This window comes from Mesocricetus auratus, unplaced genomic scaffold, assembly GCF_017639785.1.
Source record: "Mesocricetus auratus isolate SY011 unplaced genomic scaffold, BCM_Maur_2.0 Super-Scaffold_100014, whole genome shotgun sequence".
NCBI classification, from domain to species: Eukaryota; Metazoa; Chordata; class Mammalia; order Rodentia; family Cricetidae; genus Mesocricetus; species Mesocricetus auratus.
The window spans coordinates 44,470,377-44,495,540 of NW_024429197.1; the positions used below are offsets into that span (position 1 = coordinate 44,470,377).

The following is a 25,164-nucleotide window of genomic DNA, read 5'->3' on the forward strand; positions in this document are numbered from 1 at the left end:
TTCTGCCAGTTTTACTGATATTTTTAGACTAAATAAAATTTAACCTGAGTGTTTCTAACTGATCTTGCTTTGTTCACAGCCTATGAGAATCTAATGGTGTATGTTTGGTATTTCTTAACTGAAACTTAGGAACTAGGAATGTTTTAGAATTTGAAGTCTCCCAGAGTTTGAAATAGTTTCATTGACTTTACTAATTGAACATTCATAATCTGAAAATCCAAAATCAGAAATTCTTTTAGGTGCTTAGTGCTAAGATGTTTGAGATTTTAGATTTTAGTATTTAGAATTCTTAGCTTATACTACAATGATCCTATACAAACAGCAGTTTGTAAGCTGTGTCATAGTATGTTATCCTGTTCAGTAAACCTGTTAAACTCCAGGTTAAAAGTATCTACTATTATTTTCCCTTTTATGTCATCATAGTTTTTGTAAACCAAAAGGTCCTCTCGTGATTTTTTTTAAAAACTTTGCAAATTATTTAATTTGATGTATTGGGTGTTGTGCAGCTCCTGCATGCCCAGTGACTGTGGAGGTCAGAAGAGGGCAGCAGATCCCCAGACACATGGATATATGTCACCTTGTGGGTCTTGGAAGTTGAACCTGGGTCCTCTGCATGAGCAACAAGTGCTCTAATCTAAACCACTGAGTCATCTCTCAGGCCAAAGATTTATTTTTCCTGACAACAATTTATTCAGGGGAAAGAACATGTTAGAGATGTAACTGACTGATGTGACTACTTATTGTGTTCTGCCACTCTATTTTCTTTGAGTGTCATAATTAGACTTTAGTTTATTAGGGTTGTTTTGTTCTGGTGTGTATGAAGATTTTTTTTAAAGATTTATTTATTTATTATGTACAGTGTTCTGTCTGCACATATGCCTGCAGTCCAGAAGAGGGCATCAGATTTCATTACAGATGGTTGTCAGCCAACATATGGTTGCTGGAAATTGAACTCAGGACCTCTGGAAGAGCAGTCAGTGCTCTTAACCACTGAGCTCTCTCTCCAGCCCCCATGAAGATCTTTTATACACGACTGTGTTCATATTATGAAGCATAGAGTGCCAGGTTTCCTTACATTCACAGTAAGATTGTTCAGTGCATGTCCACAAGGCTTCTACACAACCCTCAGTTACAAAGCTTCTACAGAAATTCTTCTCTAAATAATTTAGGTGTTTAGCCCAGTTATCAAATATTTAATGCTAGGTTCCCTACTGCATTCATTCATTTCATTATTGAATATTTAGCTGTGTCAGTTTTTTTTAGACAGTCTGAGAGTTACCTCAGTTTTGAAGCATGTAGCAATAATTCTAGTCTATGTAAATGCAAAAACATTTTTCACACATTTCCTAAAAATGGTTGTTTTGTAGTGGGAAAATAAAGTAAATTTGAATAATAACCATAAGGAATTTTCTAGATTTTTCATATGTATTAATGAGTATTTCTTTTTTAATAGATATTGTCTTTCCTGCACTTGACATTCTTCGGCTATCAATTAAACATCCCAGTGTGAATGAGAATTTCTGCAATGAAAAAGAAGGAGATCAGTTCAGCAGCCATCTTATCCACCTTCTGAACCCTAAAGGAAAGCCAGCAAACCAGCTGCTTGCTCTTAGGACTTTTTGCAATTGCTTTGTTAGTCAGGCAGGACAAAAGCTCATGATGTCCCAGAGGGAGTCACTCATGTCACAGGCAATAGAACTGAAATCAGGGAGCAATAAGAACATTCATATTGCTCTGGCTACATTGACCTTGAACTATTCTGTTTGTTTCCATAAAGACCATAACATTGAAGGGAAAGCTCAATGCTTGTCAGTAATTAGCACAATCTTGGAAGTTGTACAAGACCTAGAAGCCACTTTTAGACTGCTTGTGGCTCTTGGGACACTTATCAGTGATGATTCAAATGCTATACAATTAGCCAAGTCATTAGGTGTTGACTCTCAAATAAAGAAGTATGCCTCCGTATCAGAGCCAGCTAAAGTAAGTGAATGCTGTAGACTTATCTTAAATTTGCTCTAACAATGGGGAAGTGAAGCTGAGATTTTAAATTGATTAATGGGGATATCTTTTTTTTTCACATTTTACATGACTGATTGCAGATGTTTAAAAAAAAAGAAAAGAAAACAACTGTGGATTAAGTTCAGATCTTGTAAAGTTGTGTTGAGTAGAAACAAATTATAAATAAAGTTTTTGCACTGATGGTTGTGAAGTTTTCCTGTGTAATGGGGTAGATTTTCAAGGGTATAGAAACATTAAAACTATAATCAGTAGCAGCACAATTACAGCAGCATTTCCTTCCTTACCTTAAATTACTCAGGAGAACACAGAAGCTTTTATTTATATAATCTGCTAATTTGTATATGACATCTTGTTCAGTGACTATTCTCTTTTGTACATTAGTTTCTCTACTTATTTTCACTGTTAAATTCTTTCAATAGCACATTTCAAGATCTTTTAGGATTTACTTGAAAAATAATTTTAATTAAGTTTGTTATAAATTATAAATTGAAAACAAGATACAATAATTTCTTGAGCCATTTGTAAATAGAAAATATCTTTCATGGTTCATTTTTAAATGAAGAAAGCAAATTGGTAAGTTGTTATTACATAACAATTCAGACAACTGAGGCCTTAAATGATTATAGTTTGGATCACGAATTTTGTTTCACTATATGACGTAATTTCAGTTTTCATTCTAGTGTTGATATCTGGATATCACTCTTCTTTACAATTTAGATAATTTTTGCCCCTTACCAAAATGTCCTTGTCATTTTTCATTTAGGTTTTGATATGATTGTATACTTGTTGATTATCTTCATTGCTTCAAGAGAATTTGGAATTTATTGACTTTCACTATGCAGTTTTGCAAGCAAAATATATCATACTTTAAAGTCAAGAATCTGTCCTGTGAAATTAGTGTTTTTAGCCCCTAGAGTGGTCTAAACAGTGTATACATTGCCGTTTAACTCTCAGAACAGCTTTCTTTAAAAGGTGGTTGTTATGCTTCTGTTTTCAAGGGGAAAGATAATAGAGTAAATTATAATGGGAGGGACAAAAGAAGGTAAAGGCAAGAGTACTCCACGCTCTCTACACAAAGTGCTTGCCCTGGTGCAGCTTCCTAGACAGGAAGTCACAGACTAGTTTCTGAATATCTTAACTAAAATAAAGGAGGAAATATCGATTAATTGCGTGATTCATTATGTCTATGACAGTGCTGTTTCTTTACCTTTTTGGTTTCTTAAGACAGAGTTTCTCTGTAGCCCTGGCTGTCCTGGAACGTTCTGTAGACCAAGCTGGTCTTGAACCAGAAAACTGCCTGCTTCTGCCTCCTGAGTGCTAGGATTAAAGCCACACGTCCAGCTCAATCCCTTTCCTTAAAAAGTGTATTTATGTTGGTGTATGTGTGTGCCTTTTGGTTTTCTTTGTTTTGTGGTGCTAGCTATCAAACCCAGGCGTATACTGGGGAAGCTCTATCCACTGGATTACATTCCCAGCAACAGTACTTCCATGTTAATTATGGGAAAAAAATGGTTTTTACAAGGACTTTGCTTAAAATTTTGAGCAATGTTCTCAACACTGACAGTATGGAGAACCATGAGGTTTCCTGACTTACTGCCATACTGCAGTCTAAGAAGGACAATTTTTTTCCAGGAAGTGGAAGAAGGTTCTGAATGTTTGGATTAATCCAGGGAAGAACTTGTAAAATATCACAAGGGAGTGAGGAAATGTAAATAGGGATGTATACCTTACTAAGTATTAAACTGCGACTTCCTGTGTACTTTAAAGTTGATGTTGCCGGTTCATTTATGTACTCGTGCTTTACTTTTGTTGAATTGAAATTTAAATTGTTACATCAAAATTAAATGGTGAAACAAATCATCCTGGTTCTATTACAATACATTGCTTGTTAATACATCCAATCTAGCATGCAATTTTGATTACAGTTTATCTTATATTTTGAAAAGCTGGGTGAATACCTTTGAAAAAGGGTTTGATGTATTCTTATTTTAGAACATGAGTTCACTCTTCAGAATGTAAGAGGTGGCATATTGTAAATACTTTATTTCATAGCACTGTCTTTTTTTATACCAGCTTTTATTATTTGTACAATTCATCAAAAAAGATAATCTCACTTGAAGAGCCTGTTAAAATAGTGGTTTAAAATTTTGTTTTCCTTTAAACTTTTTTACAGATCTCTTAATGTTTTCTTGAATATTAAAGAAATAAACATTCATTTAGTAAAACATATACACATCTCATTGACTGTAATCCAACTAGAGAAACATTCTTAGCGTCTTATACTGTATTGATATGTATGTAAACATGCATTTTATTTTATTTTTTCAAAAAGGGATGTATTATATGCATTGTTCAGAAATTATTTAATATTCCATTATATAATTATACACATTTTTTATTATCTGAAACTTTCCTGTCTTTGATTATCAAGCAATGCTATTAAAGATCACACAACAGTCTTACCGTTTCCTTAGAAATACATTTTATGCAAGAAATTGATGAATCAAAGTAATAGGCAATTTTAGACTGATAACCTGTGTCTGAATCAACTCCATGGGGACAACTCCAGATTAGTGGATTTCATATTGCATTTTAAAGCCCATTGCCTATAAAAAACATGTCCATTTCATAATGCAACTAATTTTTATTTATTTGTTTTTTGGTTTTGGTTTTTTGAGACAGGGTTTCTCTGTGTAACAGCCCTGGCTGTCCTTGAACTCACTTTGTAGACCAGGCAGACCTCAAACTCACAGAGCTCCGCCTGCCTCTGCCTCCCCAGTGCTGGGATTAAAAGCAGCAATTAATTTTCTTATCCACTTCAGTTTCACAAATTATAAGAGAGACACAGCTAAAGATACAATCTTTTCGAAGATAATTCTGGGTATAAGAGGGAAGTAGGTTCCTTAGTGGTTACCACAGTGCATTTTATGAAGAAGTGATAAAATGAGTTAAGAAGCATTAGTGACGTGTCCTCTTTTCTACAGGGCTTCTTAAGAAGGGTCCCCTCCTACATGTCTTGAGAAGGAACTTAAGCACTCACGATAAGAATGTTACTCAAGGAGCTGTAGAAATGACTCAGTGGTTGAGAGCACTGACTGTTCTTTCAGAGGATCCAGGTTCATTTCCCAGCACCCACACGACATCTCACAACTATCTGTAACTCTAGTTCCAGGAATTCTGATACCTTCACACCAATGCATACAAAATAAAGTTAAATAAACTAATTTTTTTAAGGAAGAGAATGTTATCCAAAGAGTTGGAGAGAAGGATTAACAGGGGCACTTGTTCAGGTCCTTCCAACCACATGGTGGTTCACAACTATCCATAACTCCAGTTCCAGAGGATCTGATCTCGTCTGACCTCTGTTTGCACCAGGCAAGCATGGTGCACATACATACATGCAGGCAAAATCTACATAAAAGAAGTACTTTTTTTTTTTTTGGTTTTACAAGACAGGGTTTCTCTGTTTTGGAGGCTGTCGGTCCAGCCTGGCCTCGAACTCACAGAGATCCGCCTGCCTCTGCCTCCCGAGTGCTGGGATTTAAGGCATGTGCCACCACTGCCCGGCCAAGAAGTACATTTTAAAATGTCACTTAGTTGTATTAGAAAATACCTCCTAGGAACTGAAGAAACGGCTTAATGGTTAAGTGTGGTTCTGCTTTTCTAGAGGACATGAGTTAAAGTCACAGATCATAGGACACAGGTGATTCACAACTGTCTGCTAACTCCAGATCCAGAGAAATTGGTACTTCTGGCCTCTGTAGGCTCAGCACGCAGGTGCACACCCACATGCAAACCTACATACCTATACACAATTAAAAGTAATAAAAAATCGAATTTTAATTTGTAATGCATCTTCTATAACAAATTATATTCAGCATAAACATGATTATAGATAAAATATAACTGGGCTATAGTGGTGGCTCAGAGGTTAAGAGTGCTGACTGCTCTTCCAAAGGTCCTGAGTTCGGTTCCCAGCAACCAAATAGTGGCTCACAACCATCTGTAATGAGATCTGGTGCCCTTTTCTGGTCTGTAGGCATACCTGTAGTTAAAACACTATATACATAATAAATAAATATTTAATATATATATGCGTATGTACTTTTCTCATGAGTTACCCTTTGATGTTTATAAAAATTGAAAAGAGTACAGTGACCCTACAAGGAAGTTACAAGCTACATATGTACTCCTTGATGAAGCTAAGTCTCCCCCCAAAAAAATCTACCACTAGTAGAAACTACTGCAGTTTGAAAACATGTTAATAAACTGAACCTACTGAACATAGCAACTTGAGACCCTGGAGTATAGCTTGTTTACTGTCAGGTTACCTTATCTGTCTTGTATTGCCTCTGCTTTGTATAAGAGAGTGTCTTACTATAGATCGCTAGGTGAAAAAAGCTCAAAATCTATAGTTTTCTATTGAATGGCTCTCATAAAGCCATCATAAGTCAAACTACTGTCAAAGTCGATTCTACAATTTCACCATATTTACTTTCTGTGTACTTGTGAGACTGCATAAAAACCAATTGTAGATTATACATCAGCTAAGCATTTCAGTATATATCTTCTCTAAATACAAGCATATGTGTACATTTGAGATGACTAATGTCAAAACTAGTAAGTAACTTCATGTTTGATACCTAGTCTGTATTTAAAATGACTTTATTTGCCCTATAAATACATAATATAATTTTTACTTTAAACATATCTAATCAGAATTTATGAGTTGTAAGATACTTGTGTGTGGGCCGGACGGTGGTGGTGCATGCCTTTAATCCCAGCACTCGGGAGGCAGAGGCAGGCGGATCTCTGTGAGTTCGATACCAGCCTGGTCTACAAAGCGAGTTCCAGGACAGCCTCCAAAACAATACAGAGAAACCCTGTCTCGAAAAACAAAACAAAAAAGATACTGTGTGTGTATGAAATCTGATTTCTTACTCTAAAATCGTTCATCTTTTTAAAACGCTGTCTTTAGAGGCTACTATAGAATGTGAAGTACTCCACATTCGAAAGAATTTCCTATAGCTCTCCGTATTATATATTATTTAACAAATTACAATAATAAAACCCACAACTTAATGCTTTAAAACAATGCAGTTATCAACTGTCTTATCAGTAGTGCCGTGTGTGCTACAATATAGACTTGCTAGACAAAATGTGCCCACTGTACAATAGTGGTATGACTATTAGGGAGGTAATGGGCCACTCTGTTTGATTTGAGATCCATCCTACAGGAAGGAATTCGTTCTTGGTATTGTAAACTTGGTCAAAAGCCTACAGTGACTTAGAAACAATGCTCAAGTTAAGAGTCTAAGGAAAGCCGGGCGGTGGTGGCGCACGCCTTTAATCCCAGCACTCGGGAGGCAGAGGCAGGCGGATCTCTGTGAGTTCGAGGCCAGCCTGGTCTACAAAGTGAGTTCCAGGACAGCCTCCAAAGCCACAGAGAAACCCTGTCTCGAAAAACCAAAAAAAAAAAAAAAAAAAAAAAAAAAAGAGTCTAAGGAAAATGGCAGAGATAAATATGTGTTTATGTTCAGGACCCCAGTTACCTTGTAAATGTGATGTTCAAGGTAATAGGTAACCAGCCTATCTGTGTAACTTCCAGCCTAGCCAAGGTCCTTAAATATTTTAGTTTTATGAAGGCCTCCCTTCCTTCCTTCCTTCCTTCCTTCCTTCCTTCCTTCCTTCCTTCCTAAACTAGCCTTACTTTTGTTAATTTTTTTTTATTTTATGTGGATTGGTGTTTTGCCTTGTATGTCAGATCCCTTGGAACTGGAATTAAGGACAACTGAACTGTCATGTGTGCTGGAAATTGAACCTAGATCCTCTGGAAGAGCAAGCAGTCAGTGCTCCTAAACCCTGTGCTGTCTCTCCACCCCTGGCCATTATTTCTAAACTAAATTTCCATAGAACAGGTGTTAGTATTCAGGCATTTGTACTGGCCTGTCCTTGGGGTTCTGACAGGATATGCCCTCTGCTGCAGCCACTAAGAGCACCACCTGTGCGTATTCACTGTGTTCCCTTTTAAGAGGGCCCTGCCCACCTCCCCCCCTTCCCTTTCTTTTTTTCTCTCCCTCTGTTCCGCTCTCTCCCTCTCCCCCTCTCTCTTTCCCTGCCTCATTCCTTGCTCCTGTCTCTGGAAGCCGGTCTCCCCGCTCCCCTTTCCCCTTTTTATGATCCCTTTCCCTAATTGTTTTTAAAAAGCCCTCTGCTTGAACCCTGTCTCATGGCATCTTTCTCTCTCACTCGTGTACTGCTTTTCTTAAATTGCAACAACAGGTAGAGTCAGTCAGGAACTGAAGTGCTGTGGCATCACAAGTAATTGCTGTAGTTCACAGATTAATTAAAATTAGCCTCAGCATCAGGTTTGGAGAGATGGCTCAGCAGTTAAATGCACTGGCTATTCCTCCAGAGGCCTTGGGTTCAATTCCCAGCACCCACATGGAAGCTCAAAGCTGTCTATAACCTCAATTTCAGAAGACCTGACACCCTCACAAGGATTTAGATACAGGCAAATACCAATGCTCATAAAATAAAAATTTTAAAAACAAAGAAAGTAAAATATTTAAAACAAAACACACACACACACACACACAAAGCCTCAGTACCTCATTTAGGTCACAGAATAAATAATGAATTATCTGTTTCTCATGCTGACTTTTAAAGCTTGCACTAACTTACTCTGAAGACTATTTTACTCCCAAAGTATGTCTCAGATATCATAGAATCAAGTTAAAATAGCAGATACACATGCACAAAACATTGCCAATAGTTAAATCTCACTGTAACTAAGCTATCAGTTTATAAGAAGTGAAGATGTCATATGATGATTCCAGTATGACCATATATAATTCTTCCTCTAGTACTCACAGCCTTAAGTTATGCAACCAACAGAATATCTTTAATGTTTCAGAGATGTCATTTCTGTGATCGGATTATAAAGATTCCAGCTATCGTCCTGCTAGCAGTGTCTCTTGTTGCTTTGATGAAACAAATTCTTATGTTTGGAAAAAAAGGACATCTTTCTCTGGCAAACAGGTAATTAGGATATGAGTTGATTGATGTAAAGACCTCCAAAGAATGTAACACCAAACAAATGAACTTGAAACTCCTTTAATAGAGACTCTAGCCTTTGCTGATACCTTTGTACTCTGTTGAAACAAGGAGAGGATTCAGTTGGCACCTGAGTCAAGATTCCCAAAACAACTTGAAAGTGCCAGGCACATGTGTGTGTTCATGTATGTGTGCTTGCAGTAGTACAGAAGACAAAAAGGCCTGTGCACACAGGTAAGCACTGGAGAAGCCAGGAAAGGTAAGCACACAGCTCACCTCAGCAATGGAATGAGGTATGCAGCCAGGAATGATGTAGTTTTACAACCTGGTGATTCTTCGCTGTCTGATGATGAGACAGGCTTTCCATATCTCCCAGAATTTACTTACCTCAGACCCTGTCCTCCTCAATCTTGAGCAATGCTTTTAGGACATAAATGCCACCCTTATGAGAAATGTCACGCTTGGCTCATGGCACACTAGCAGTTCAAGCCTGCAGGCAGAGGCAGGGAGTCAAGTCTCCATACCATGGCCTGATCAGGAGAGACTGTGGGACTAGGAAGCCATGCTTGGCTCCTTTTGTTGTTGTTGTTGTTTGAAACATTTTTTCAAGTTTTCTCTGGTCTTATGTGAAAATATGTGCCTCACATTGGGTGCCATTTGTAGATGGAGTTTTCTTTGGTACTCTTGGCTCCCCAAATAATGACATGGAGAAAAAAACTTCTAAACAGGATACCGTGTGTTTAAAATGTGTGTAGACTTAGGCAAGAAAATGGGTATAGACAGTCATAGAAAAAAAGTAAATCATTTATAAATAATAAAAAAGAAAAAGCCATGTAAAGATGAAAAATACACAGAGAGTCTGGATCCTGTATAGTATTACATTGTCTTTGCATTTTTAATTGCTGGTAGGTGAACTACAGCTGCTGGAAGATGCGGGATCGTGAAAGGGACTGCTGAAATAAAGCAGCCTAGAAACTTTAAAAATGCCTTAACTTTGAAATGGAACTCAAAAAAATGTATTTCTTTGGGGAAGAGATTATACTTTTGTTTCCATGGAATTATTCAACATTGGTAGAGATCAGATTTGATCAGGGAAGGCCCATAAAAATCCTGACTATATACATAAAGAAATAAACCTAAAAAAACTACAATACAGATGACATATTTTACCTGCTCAAACATAAAACAAAGAATAATCTTTAATTGATTTGTACATACTTCACATTCCATACTTAATTGAATGCATATATATGTATATATAAAAACATACACACACATATATATATGCATGCATACATACATACATTTGAAAGTTGGTGTGTTTTCAGAGCAAGGGGACCAGTCACCAATGAAAATGGGTAACCCAGGTAATCCAGCCTATCAGAGTACTTCTAATGCAGTTTCCTCAGAGTTCTGCATCCAGAGCAGCTTCAAACCTACTAGCAGAGATGGTTCAACCTCACAGACTATTCTAGCTAGAACTTTACCATTATCTTACTTTTATCAGGGTCCCCCAAAGATTCTAGTGCCCCAGACAACAGGAAGCAATCTAGAAAACACAATGCCCATATTCCCAAGAGATAGGGTGGATGGTTTTTTGGTTACTTAGTGGGTTACAGATATTTGTCATTGTTTGGGGGGAGGATATAGAAATATTATAAGATAAAAGACAATTATGAACCTCAAATATTTACATTGGTATGGATTTTGGTATATTGATACAAATGTAAAATTATTTTGTTATCCTGAATGTATGTTTCTACTCTTGTTTGGGGTGTTTTGCTTGTACAGCTCACTTAAAAATGTAGTGTGTAATTAAGAAATGTTAGTCATCTATAAAAATCAAACCTGTGGTTATGTTAGGTATGTTTTCAGGGTTAAACAGATATAATTAGGTAGATGGTCTTCAAACACTTCAAAGACCTACAGAATATAATAACCTGAGGCTTTTTCATGACCATGAGACATCTGCTCCTGACACCACCAATTTACTTCAGAAAAGATGATGGGCATCAAAGAAACTCCATATGGAGTTTGCTTTCATTGTGGCAAGGTCAGCCACTGATCAAAGAAGCTGATCTTGTTTTGACTGCTGACAGTGCAAACTGGACAAGCAGGACACAAGGAAAAAAGATTGGCAAACTTTACCAAGACAGGGTGGCACAGTCCTTCAACATTGCTGCTTCATAGAAAAGTCTGCCAGGTATTCTAGGCCTGTAGGCCAAAGGTGATGCCCCAGTGTTACAAAAGAACCTTAGGGAGGCTGTCGAGGCAGCTAGATGTCTCTGTCATTTTTTGGAAGTAGCTTGTGCTTCACTTCCTGATTACTCAGGTAATACTGTATCCTTCTGAGGTCTTTGATGAAGTTGAAGACTAGGTAGTTATAGTAATAGTTTTTCTTAGTTATGATAGAAGGTAAATTAGGTACAGAGCTTTGGACTCACCAAGATAGGATTTAATTATGGAGTATTTTCTCTAAATTTGCTAAATACAAATGGACTGGACATCATAAATGTATTTCTTTCCTGATAATTGTTCTGATTGTTTATATTATTATTATGTTAGAGTTAAAACCTTTCCTTTTTATTTAAAGAAAAGGGGGAAATGTTGTGTGTAAAGGGAAGCCTTTTCCTTGTGAGAAGCCTTCCCGCCAGCCTGGTTCCAGAGCCGCATCAGTCCCAAATAAACACACAGGAGGCTAAATTAATTATGAAGCTGTTGGCCTTGCTTGTTTCTTACTGGCTAGCTCTGACTTAAGTAATTACCTCATAATTGTTAATCTAAGTATGTCTCTTACCGGAGAAGTTTCCGGGCTTCCTACTCCATGGCGTTACATCTTGACTCTCTGTGTTTCTCCTTCCCAGCGTCCTCCTGGACTCCTAGTCCCACCTATCTTACTTTCCTATTGGCCAACAGTGCTTTATTGACATATACACAGGACGTCCCCCATCAGTTGTGGAATAGTCTTTTATACTGTGTGAGGATTCATCACTGTGATTGGTTTGATAAAAATGCTCAGTGGCCAACAGCTACGCAGGATTTTCAGGGCAGAGAGGATGCTGGGAAGAAGAAGGAAAAGTTGGCAGCTGGGCATGGAGGAAGCAGGAAAACAGCATGAGCAGTACAGAGTAAAGGTAATAAAGCCATGAGGCAGAAAGTAAATGAATATAAATGGGTTAATTTCAAAATATATGTTTATATTTGGATTGAATAGGGTGGGGCATATGTTACACTGATGAGGTATCTCCATGAACTGCTGTCCCACGGCCTCTGAGGAGTGAGTTCAGTAAGATCCATCGATTGAGAAAGGCAGTAGTAAGTAAGAATTCAAAAGATGTGGAGGGACATGGTAGTTGGGGATTGACCCTGTACCACCTAAACTTGTTTATTTTGGTGTGGGGGTCTGTCTAACACAGTAGGCTTGAACTCATTCAGTAACCCAGGTAGGCCATACACTTACAATTGTCATCTTCCTTTCTCAGGCTTCTGATTAGCTAAGTTTCAGGCCTGTGTCATCAGACGTGGCCTATGGTTCCCTCTTCCCCACTAATATAGAAGTTTTTCCTGACATTAAATGACCTTTATTAAATTCAGCAACTTCCCTCCATGTGATTAATTATGAAAACTTCAATTAATGGATGTGTTTCCTTTCCACATAAATAAAGTATACTTCTTTAAATCATCCAGTGCATTATTAACAGTTTCCAGGAATGAGCCCAGGTGCCTTTGCATGCTACTTCACACTGGGGTGAGTTTGAGCTGCATTCTTTTTGACTTACTTTATATTGAAGCTCTGCTAAAATTTGCTGCCCTCTGAATTCCAAAAGCCATCTCCACCTTCATATCCTCTCTGACCCCTCATCCTAGACTGTGTTTTTAATGCAAATGCTAAGTTGTTTTAGCAGATTCCAGTATTTGTTAATCTTGCCTAATGGAGACTATACCAACTGCAAAATTCCTTGTTTTCCTCTTCTTTCACTGCCTAGATACACCATTCTACTCTCTGCTTTTATAAGTTGAATTCGTTCTGGAAATCTCGTATCACTGGAATCATGTTCTGCATGTCTCCCTGTAACTAGCTTATTTTGCTTAGTGCGATGTCCTCTAGGCTTATGCATAGCTTCATAAGTGGCAGTTTTCTTTTATAAGATGATGTATCACATTTTTGTCACCTATCAATGGGGGTTAGCTGTTTCTAAACATTGATTTCTGTGAATAACACTTCCATACACAGACATATGCATGTAGATTTTTAAAAAAATAAATCTTTAAAAGAAAAAAAATGGGTTAATTGAAAAAGAGCTAGTTACAAACAAACCTAAACTGTCAGCTGAGCTTTCATAATTAGTCTCCATGTCATTATCTGGAGAGCTGAGCTTCTAGAAAAAAAATTTATCTACACAAAATCACTCATCAAAGCCAAAGCAGTGACTTTACTAACTTCCCCTTCTTGGGCATTGGAGGGTGGAGACAGGCAGATCCTGAGAAATCACTGGCTACACACAGAGAGGGTCTGGTTCACTGAGAGACACTTAAGATAATAAAGTGGAGAATGATCGAGGTAGACACCCAACATCAACCTCTGGCCTCCACACATGCTTGTCTGGGCAACTGCACTTATACACCCAGGTATACATATATCATACATACACACATACTACATACACACACACACACACACACACACACACACACACACACACACGAAATACAGGCACACATCACACACACATGCACACATCACACAGATACCCCCCCCTCTCTCTCACACACACTCACACACACACAAAGAAGAGGAGGGACTGGGAAGAGAAGTTGAAAGATGTCAATCTAATTGGGTGACTACTCCTACTCATGACCAACTCCTACCTAACTCTCAAGGACTTTCCAGAAAAAAAAAGTCATGACAAGTCCTTTTAAAAAATAAGCTTTCAGTTTTAGCATCTGTTTTAGCTAGTTTTTAATGTCAAGTTGACATAGGCTAGAGTGGTTTGGGAAGAATGATAAAATGTCCCCACCAGATTGCCTGTGGGCACCCTGTGGGGTGTGTTCTTGATGGGGAAGGGGCAGTGCTTAGGTGGGTGGTCCTGTATGATACAAGAAAGTAGTTGGAGCAAGCCAGAAGGAGAAAGCCAGTAAATAGCACTCCTCCGTGGCCTCTGCATCAACATCCGTCTCTAGGCTCCTATGCTATTTGAATTCCAACTATGATTCTTCTCTGTGATGGACTGATATAAAACTGTAGACTAAAATAAACCCTTTCCTCAAGTTGCTTTTGGTATGGTGTTTTATCACAGCAATAGAAACCCTAAGTAAAACCAAGCCTTCTGACCAGACAAGATCCTTTAAGAAGAAAAACCACTCTTATGATCTGAACATATTAAAAAGGAGCTTGCTGCTGTTTTAAAGGGCCAGGGTACCTAAAAGGGGACTGTTAAAAAATATCAAAAGGTATGGTGGTATTTCATCAATGATCTAACAAAAAAGCTTGTCTGAAGATCAGAGTTCAAAGCTAGCCACACTAGTTAGCCATAGAGGCCTGGCAGTGGCACACAGCTTTAATCCCAGTATTCGGGAGACAGAGGCAGATGGATCTCTGTAAATTCAAGGCACCCTGGGCTACACGAGATTGAATCTGTCTAAAAGAGAAACGTAGCTCACACAAAAGTGACCCCAGCACTTGGGATCACACACCTTTAATCCCAGCACTAAGGAGGTGGAGACAGGAAGGCATATGGCTGGGTGGAAGTCCGGAATATAAGGCAGTCTGAGGCCGCAGTCTAAGGCAGCGGTCTGAGGATGCAGCTTGAGGCTTTGTGGAGAGAGTGTTTGATCTGAGCATTGGTGGAGACAGGATCACTCAATTCAGTCTGAGGTAGAGGTAAGAGCTACTGGCCCGCTGCTTTGCTTCTCTGATCTTTCAGCTCCCCAGTATCTGAATATCTGACTCCAGGTTTTTATTATTAAGACCAATTAGAATCCATGCTACAGGGTGGTAGGTGTGGGGGGGATTAGAGCAGGTACAGGGTTTCCTGCTTTGCATGAAAATAAAACACTTTGGAAGATCTTACTAAAAAGCAGAGTGAACAGATATTACTGTCAACAAGAAGATCCAGTAGTCAAAAGTTGCTTCCCTGTCCAGCAGCCATAGAGCACCTTCTAGACAGCTGAAGGATCATGGCTGTCCTATTTATGAACCTCATCCTGTAACTCCTATCAAACCATCAACATTACTGTCAGTAGGCTTGCCTCAGATGTAGACCTTTCATCTTTACTTAAGTCTCTTTTCTTAGACTTCCATTCTGCTTACTATCTTTACTTTTATGGATGGGTGGGAGACACAATAGAATAATAAAGTCCCAGTTGTTGACAGAGATTTTTAAAGGCTGTTCTGTTGACTGTGCTCAACCTTTGTTACAATCCCATCTGGAAAACATTAGGGTTTTCCCCTTTGAAATAATAACAGGAAGGCCCATCTGCCTAGTAGAAGGAAACATATGAGCCAGCTTTCCTCACAGGAGATATTTTCCACTTCTGCTAAGGTTAAACTTTTTACAAAAAAAAAATCCAAGTTTTAGAGCATGTTTTACTGGGAGCTCCTGTGGACAATACTATTCTACATCACAGCTTTCAGCTTAGGGGTTGTGTTCACTGGGAGCTAAATAAAGTAAAGGACTCCCTCCACCTTCCTGGAAGGTGCCTTCTGAGGTATTGTTAACCAATCCTTGTGCTGCCAGACACTGACCGTTTGAAAAATGTAGACCTGCACCTTCATCAGAAAGTCTCATTAAATTGAATGTCAGCTCCATGTTTCTCCAACTAAAAAACGTTGTTTTAGTTTTAATTTTTTTTTTGCTAATTTGTGTGGGCGGTATTGCTTACGTGCCTCAGGACACACGTGGGAGTCACCGGACAGCTTGAAGGATCAGTTCTCCACATTCACCTTTCAGTGGGCTCTGGAATGAACGGTTGTCAGGCTGTGCAAACTTTTCCGGTTGAACCATCCCGCTTGCTCCTCAACTAAAAAAGAAAAAAATATTGTTACATAGAAATACGGTTATGTAGATGATTATTATTTATTTACAGTGCCGAGGTTCAAGCCTGGGGCCTTAGAGATGCTCATCAAGTGCTCCACTACTAAATTATATACCTAGATATCAAAATATCGTATACACTAACAGGGCAACATGAGATACACATGCATACATTCTGCAATATTTAAGTGCAACAAAACATCTCCTCAAAAAACTTATCCCTTTGTTATGGTAAAAAATGTTCAAAATCATTTCTTCTAGGATATCAGAGTATTTTGCTTCTAATTATAATTTTTTTCTTTTTTTTTACCTACTTGTGGTGGTATTTTGTTTATGATCTAATAAGTAAAGCTTGCCTGAAGATCAGAGTGCAAAGCTAGCCACACTAGTCAGCCATACAGGCCAGGCAGTGGTGGTACACAGCTTTAATCCTAGCCCTAGAGAGGAACATCAGGCAGGAGCTCAGTGCAGTCCCAGAGCAGGCTGGGGTTTGGTGGAGAGCACTAAAGTCTGTGGTCACACTGAGGACAGGATCACCCCTCTTTTGTCTTAGCCTTGTTAGAGGTAAGAATTCTCTAGTGGCTCTGCTGCTTTGCTTTTCTGATCTTTAACTTGAACCCCAATATCTGTCTCAGGGTTTTTTTTTTAAAGATTTATTTATTTATTTATTTATTATGAATACAACATCTTGCCTCCATGTATGTCTGCACACCAGAAGAAAGCACCAGATCTCATTAAGGATGGTTGTGAGCCACCATGTGGTTGCTGGGAATTGAACTCAGAACCTCCTGAAGAGCAGTCAGTGCTCTTAACCTCTGAGCCATCTCTCCAGCCCTGTCTCAGGGTTTTTATTATTCTTGCTACATCCACTGACCAACTTTTCTCCATCCCCACCTTTCTACTCATCCTGGCTTCTGATAAACACCAGTTTTCAACTTTTGTGAGAGCAGCTTTTTAAGATACCATATGAGCCGGGTGGTGGCGCACGCCTTTAATCCCAGCACTCGGGAGGCAGAGGCAGGTGGATCTCTGTGAGTTCGAGACCAAGCCTGGTCTACCGAGCAAGTTCCAGGACAGGCTCCAAAACAATACAGAGAAACCCTGTCTCGAAAAAAAAAAACAAAAACAAACCAAAAACAAAAACAAACAAAAAAAGATTCCGTATGAATGAGATCATGGAGTACTTGTATTTTTGACTCTTACGTTTTCCACTTAGTTCTATCCATCTCAACTCACTTACACCTCTGATTTCAGGGCCTGGACAAGAGACAGAAGAAATCATGTGCTCAGCTATTTTTAGCTCATAGACCCAGTTCTTTTGGATTTTGCTCCAACCATGGACTTACTAATTGTCTTGATGTTTTATGATCCATTTTATTGTTTTTCTTATGAGCAGAATTACTTTTAACTTTGTTTATGCTGGGTTCAAACTCAGGACCTTATTAAGTAGAAGCTCTACCACTGATTTACAGCCCAGTTCAAAAAAGTTACTTTTATGATTTTCATTCCTGTATTCTACTTTTCTTCTTGATCCCCTGGGACTGGAAGTACAGACAATTGTGAACCTCCCTGTGGGTGTTGGGAATTGAACCCAGGTCCCCTAAAAGAACAGCCAGTTAGTGAGTGCTCGTAACTATTGAGCCATCTCTCCAGCTCCTCTACTTGTCTTAAGGATTCATTGTTTGTCTTTTTGACAATGTCCACTATGGAAGATAAAACTATGGTTAGTCAAGTGATACCATGCTAGGCATCTACATGCTGAGATACATTGGATGTCACCATCCTCCTACAACTGGTAATGGTTTGTGATGCTTATCTCTAATTTTTCCTCTGCGCTTCCTTTTATGTATCCTATAAAGAGACAGCTGTAGATATTACCTGCCAAATTTTCCTATATATCATGTCTAAAAACTTCTATTTTTCTGCCTGAACCTCTGTCATTAACTGTTATCATGTATTCAGAATCAAGAGGCAGTCAGTTCATTATGGATTTAGGGATAGTTTACAAATGTTAGTGGCTAGACTGAGAATACCACTTTTGTTCACATTCTAGCTACATAAAATATTTACAAAGAATATGCATTATGTAATATGTACCTGTGGTGGTTTGAAAGAAAATGCCCCCCTCCCCAAGGGAGTGGCATTATTAGAAGGTGTGGCTTCTTTTGGAGTAGGTTTGGCTTTTTAGAGAAAGTGTGTCACTGTTGGTGTGGGCTTTGAGGCCTCCTTCACTCAAACTATGCTCAGTGTGGTACACAGTTCACTTCCTGGTGCCTGTGGCTCAAGATGTAGAACTCTCAGCTCCTTCTCATGTCTGTCTGCAGGTCATCTACCGTGATGATAATGGATGGAGCCTCTGAAAGTGTAAGCCATTCCAATTAAATGGTTTCCTTTATAAGAGTTACTGTGATCGTGGTGTTTCCTCACAGCAAAAGAAACCCTAAGGCAGAAGTTGGTAATAGATGGGACTAGGATAGGCCTGACCATATTTTTGTTTGGAGGAATTTGAACTTTGGTACTCTGGGGTAGTAAAGCAGAGGAATGCTTAATGGGCCATGCAAATAGGAACAGGGAAGACAGTGGTGCTGAGGGTCATGTGAACTGTGAGAGGGCATGACTCAGGATGTTTCAGAGGAAAAGAATGTTAGTGGCCTAAAGACAAGTCTTGTGATATCTTGGCAAAGAATTTGTCTGCCTTTTGCCCTTGTCTGAAAAGTTTACCTGAGACTAACATGAAGAGTTTTAGATTAATTCTGTGAGCATTAGAAATCTCAAAACAACCTAATATGACTCTATCATGTGTTATTAATGTTAATTCTAATGAAGATTTTCTTTCTCTTTTTTTGAGACAGGATTTCTCTGTGTAACATTTCAGGCTATTCTGGAACTCACTCTGTAGACAAGGCTGGCCTCAAACTCATAGAGATCCACCTGCCTCTGTCTCCCAAGTGCTAGGATTAAGTATGTGCACCACCACTACCCAGCTTCTAATGAAGATTTATAATGAAAAGGAACAAGCTGAGAAAGGAAAAATACAAAATGTACAATTTGAGGACAATAGGAGCACCAGGAGTGGAATGGAGTTAATCCTGTGTTCAATGAGATGAACAGACTAAGAAATGGAATAAAGAGTGTGCTGACCTCAGGGCAAGACCCCACCCAAGTAAGCTTCCAATTTTAGAAAAGGAATTAAAGAAAAGCTCAGTGTGTGAGGTGGTAGTGCACACTTTTAATCCTGGTACTTGTAAGGAAAAGCTGGCAGATCTCTTGAGTTTGAGGCCAGCCTGGTCTATGGATCCAGTTCCAATACAGCCAACTTTAGGCATCAAACACAGAAATCTGGTAAAGATGTAATTGAACAAGGGGACCATGTTCCAGCCCCAGCAAGCAGGAGGATTTAGCAAATTAGACCACATGGTTCTGGCTTTAGAGTTAAGGATAGAAGAAAGAGATTATGGTATCTCTATCTGTGACTAAGGAAAGTCACTGAAGCCAGTTGTGTTGCAGGGGTTTCCCTGCATGCAGGCTCAGAGGGGCCATTGTGTGAAGCTGTGAAGGTGAAGCCTAGATTGCCTCGGCGACCCCAAGATGTTAGAGATGCCAGAGCCATGGGATACCTTCTGAGGGGGGCTGCTAGTAGGGAGTCCAAACAGCCCAAGAGAGCAAAGTGTGCTTCAGTCAACAATGCTGAAAGGAACTGGATATCTGAAGAACAATTTGATATCAGACATGGAGATACAGAATTGGGAGTTTGCCCAGCTTGTTAGTCCGTCTTGCTTTGGTCTTATATTTCCTCACTGTGCTCCTTTTCCTACATTTTGAAATGGTAATGTATATTCTATGCCATGATATGTTGGAAGCATGTGATCTGCTTTTTGATTTTATTTTTGTAGGGGATTACAGATAGAGATTTCATGGATCTCAGAAGATACTTGAACTTTAGACTTTTAAATAAGTTTGAGAATGTTAGAGACTGTGGGAACCTTTGCAGTTGGACTGAATGCATTTTTGCATTATCATATGACAAGTCTTTTGGAGGCCATATAAGGAAATGTGGTAGCTTGAATGAAAGTGGCCCCAAATGGATTGGCACTGTTAGGAGGTGTTGCTTTGTTGGAGTAGATGTGACCTTCCTTGTTGGAGGAAGTGTGTCATTGTGGGAGTGGTCTTTGAGGTCTCCTTTGCTCAAGCTACACTCAGTGTGGTACACTGCTCACTTCCTGTTGCCTGTAGATCAAGCTGTAGAACTCTCAGCTCCTTTTCCAGCACCATGTCTGCCTACATGCCACCTGCCAAGATGATAATGGACTAAGCCTCTGAAACTGTAAGCTATCCCAATTAAATGTTTTTCTTTAAAAGAGTTGCTGTGGTCATGGTGTCTATTCAGAACAATACAACCCTAACTAAGACAATACCCAATATCCAAACCTCCTGGCTTTTCATTTGTTTGCTTGTTACAGATGTCTGGTTTTAACCAGGTGACTCAGACTACATTTTTGCCCATCTGCTCAACTGACAGTATTTCATTGACTGTCTGAAACATTGGTCCTTGACTTCAAACAGTCCCAGTGTTTGTTTCTATTGCTTCGCCCAGTCATAAGTCTTTGCATTTTGGCCATACAGTACTCTGGAGGTAGGAAGCTGGAAGGCCATGGAATCATGGTCGCTCTCAGCTATCTAATAACTTTGAGGTCAGTCTGGGCTACATGAGGCTCTGTCTCAAAAAAAAATCAAACTAATCCCCTTGTGGAAGCCCCATGGTTATTCTGTTCCATCTGGACTCACGGTCAAAGAGTTCAAGCTTGTTTTTGCTCCTCAAAGCCAAATAACAGGAATTTGGCCAAATGTGTGACTGCTAGAGGTTTTGAGAATTAAGGAGGAGATTATTCTTGTTTGTTCTTTGAACCATGGAAAGGAAGTCTTTTGCCCTTCCCTTTTGCTTTGGGTATGAAAGGGGTATGAGAAATAAATATGAGGCTGCTGCAGTATTCACAGAGTCCTCCAGATTCTATCTTCTGTCATTTGTTTCTGTCTTTCTCAGTCCTCACTCCCCTTTTCAGGCATGTTTCCACAGGTCAGGAGGCTCTGACACCCCCCTAAGCAAAACTTAAACACACTTTAGCAACTGACTAGGAATTTTTTTTGCCCTTTGGATATTGGAGGATAACAAACATCACCCTTCAGCTTATGACTGTCTGGGCTCATTGTAGATGTAGACAGTTTCTTTTACAATAAATAACTAAACCTTTTACTATTTTCAAACTTACTATCCAAAATTGTCTCATAATTAATCTCTAAAGAAGAGACTTACAGGAATACTAGATGAATACAGTGGAAGATTTTTCTGAATATGAGGACAAAGAAGTTTCCAGAAAAATGACACAATTATATTAAAGACTCTATGTGGATGATTACAACTCCATGATTATGGAGAGTTGGACTATTGCAGTTCCAGAGTCAAATTATCTTGAGTTATCATTAGTTCCTTGATAGTACCATTTCATTGCCCACCTTTGGGCAATGACCTAACAAACTTTACGCATCAAACACAGAAATCTGGTAAAGATGTAATTGAACAAGGGAACCTAACAACTTTCAAATATCAGGTTGGAATGTATTACATTGCTATCTAAATCTATACCAGGGTTTCTCACACTTCACTGTAACCTGATAAGTTTCTATCTAAACATTTGAAATGTGAACTTAGGAATTTGTTTTGTGCTTTGGTAATATGTGTTCATTTAACTGCTCCCATATTGGAGCCTGTCATTTGGAGCAGCCTGGATCTTCGCCTCTGTGTAGTGGTTGTTCACATTTGACCCATAATAAGCAGCTTATTATTTCATTTTAGGTAAGAGCTGTTCTTTGCATTGACAGGGTAACAGGCCTGGACACTGCCAGGGATGTGACAATGTGACACACTAGTACATATCCAGACACTGGACAAGTACTGGCAAAATGCTGGAATCGTGAGTAAGAACAGCTCCAGTGGAAATGAAACCCATGCCTAGGAATATCTCTTCAATTTTTAATAGAATCATTTCGTTTGCAAGTGCTATTTGGGCCAAAGGAAATCCTGTGACTCTTCATTCAGTGTAGGGTTTGATTTTGTTTTTGTTTTTCTCTTCCTAAACAAAGAATGTCATTGAACCTGGAACTCACTGATTCAGCCATACTAGAAGGACAGCAACTACCAGGGATCCTCCCATCTTTCTCCTCGGGGATAGGATTATTGACACACATCACTGGACTTGGTTGTTGACGTGTTTTGGGGATATGAACTCAGGTCCTTGTGCTTGAGCAGACTGTGCTATAGTCACAAAGAGTCTTTTTATTTTCCATGCTACGTGTGATTAAGTGATTCTTAGGTCAAGCGTGAAAGTACTAAGACATTTGAGCTTACCATACAGACACAATACCACACCAACTTTCCAGCTGGCTTGCATTTAAGCTTTCTGAAACTGGTAGCTGGTTACAGTAGGAACTGCATACTTTTTCAGATCTAGATCTCAGCATCTACTAATGCTTGTTGTCCTTCATAATTGCTATTGTCTCTCTTGGTGCCTTGGAACCACACACAATCTACAAGAATTATGGCTATCCAACAGTTGGATAGGACTCACTGATTTTTTCTTTTTTGTATTACATGATCAAAGTTTTTGCTCTGTGTTGTTATCTAAAATTTAGTTCATGTCTTGTAACCACAGCTTTATGGGACAACTACTTAGGAATAAGTCTTTCTAGAAACATGAGATCTTCAGGGTTTTTTGTTTGTTTTTGTTTTTGTGAGACAGGGTTTCTCTGTGTAGCCCTGTCTGTCCTGGAACTCACACTGTAGACCAGGCTGGCCTCAAACTCACAGAGATCCTCCTGCGTCTGCCTCCTGAGTGCTGGGACTAAAGGTGTGCATCGCTACTGTCCAGTCATGGAACATTCAGAACTCTTGAGAACTATCAGTTGTTTATTCACACTTCACAGAGGAAGATTTTAATCAAAATGTGGAACTAAGAGAGGCTGGAAATACCACAAAAAATGAAGTCAGAATCCTTGTAGCTCAGGGAAAACACAAGGAGTCTAACTGCAATTACCTAGAATATTATTAGCATTGTAGGTTTCTTCTGACTGATGCCATAAAAATGATAAATAACCCCAGTAAAGACCATTTTCTTATCACATTTCTTATTTGGAATGGTTAAAAAGTTGACTTTTTTGAAATGTATTTTTAAGTTATATGTACTTGTATGTGTTTGTGTGGGAGTACATGTATATGAGTGCAGGTGCCTATAGTGGCCAGAGGAGGGTATTGGATACTGGAGCAGCAGTGCAAACTATTAACACCGAGCCATTTCTCTACCCCTCCCCCACATCCTGCCTGTTATCCTTGTCAACAAATAAAATTAAGACAATTGTTTTGTTTTAACAAAATTTTGTTTTTAAAAAGATGCCACTATGGGGTCAAGAATGGTACTCCATTGGTACATAGTCTTGCTTTGCATACACAAACAGCTAGGTTTGATCATCTGCACTATGAAAGCTGGGCAAAGTGTCAATAAGCCCAATGCTAGGAAAGGGGAAGCAGGAAGATCAAGGGTCCAAGGCTGGAGCTGGAGAAATGGTTCAGCAGTTTAGAGCAATTGTTGCTTCTCCAGAGTTCCTGGGTTCCCTCTCAGCACCCACATGGTGGCTTACAGCTACCAGTAACTTCATTCCCAAGGTTCCTCTCACCTCTGAGGGCACTGGTGTGGTGCACATACATCCAGTCAGGCAACACGTTCATACACATAAAAAATGCATCAATCTAAAAGCAAAGCAAAGCAAAACAAAACAAAAAACAAGGAATAGCTCAAGCCCATCCTTAGCTATCCAGAGTTGCAGGCCAGCCTGGACTGTGAGCAATTCTTCCAAAAACAACTGTGAACAAAAATTCGGGAAATGAAGCTGTGTCTGTCTGTGAACAATGACCCCCCCCCAAAAAAAATAAAACCTGGAAGGAGCCTGTGACGGATGGATTGGAATCTCAGTACTGAAGAGAGATGGGAATTTTGTAGCTTCAAAGGCGAATAATCACTTTATCTTGGGTTAATTTTAGCCTCAGGAACAGCGGTTTCTTGCCTCACTCTTTTATCTGTGTGTAAACTGCCAGGACTGCTCTCTGGTATGGTTAAGGGGGAGGTTTTTTTTTTTTTAATTTATTGTAGATAGGAGAGAGAACAGTCAGAGGCATGTAGGAGCATCCACTGGAAAGAAAGAAGTAGACTGATGGCCAGGGCTATCTGTGAGACAGGGGAGAATAGCAGGGGATAGAGAAAAGAGAAATCATAGTGAAAGAAGCAGCAGCACACAGAGAAAACATAGTGAGGATGCCAGGGTTATGAGTAGACCCAGTAGCTGGGGAGAGGGAACCTGGAGCTGTCGGGAGTTTAGGGTAGAGGGTAAGAACGGTTAGAAGCTAGCATGGGCTTTGAAATATGTGATAGGTACCTATGGTACTGAAGGAGCCTGGAGACCAGCATGGGCTTTGACATGCTGATAGGGACCACAGGTAGCCATATGTTCCTTCTGCCAAGGGTAGGGAAAATGACTCCTTTTGGTAGATGGGAAACAGCTTTACAAATTCCTGAGGAATGCTGTTTTATTATTATTTTTAAATCTAACTTCCAGAAGTTTTCAGACAATCCAGGTTGAATTCATTTCTGAATATTTGAACTGCCTTTTGGAGTTTGGGGAATTGGAGCTTGCTTTGGATGTGACAATTTGAACTAACAAGTTGTGATAATAAAAGCCTCTTAGAAGCTATTAATTTAACAGAACACTAGCTTCTATCAATCCAAGAGATGAGAATGTCATCAGATAAAATCTTGGGCCTATAGGATAGTGCCCTCTCCCATGTCAATGTATCTGTCTCTTGGGTGGGTGTATTGTGTTTTAAACTTGTCTTAATTTATCTTTGTCCTGTAAACACACACACACACTTCATGAAACTGCTTCCAGGTTGGAATATGGAATTTGGAGTAATCTGCATTTCTTGGGCCTTGGTCACTCAGAATAGCTCCAG

At 39.2% G+C, this 25,164-nt stretch overlaps 1 protein-coding gene across 1 annotated transcript in view; it reads left to right on the forward strand.

Annotated features, from left to right (window-relative positions):
- Plaa (phospholipase A2 activating protein) overlaps positions 1–2,199 on the forward strand; it is a 32,010-nt gene extending 29,811 nt beyond the window's left edge. The window contains exon 14 of the mRNA XM_005074303.4: positions 1,454–2,199. Within this exon, the coding sequence (XP_005074360.1) occupies positions 1,454–2,019 (566 nt within the window). The 3' untranslated portion in view covers positions 2,020–2,199. The remainder of the gene's footprint in view (positions 1–1,453) is intronic.
- The last annotated feature ends 22,965 nt before the right edge of the window (positions 2,200–25,164 follow it).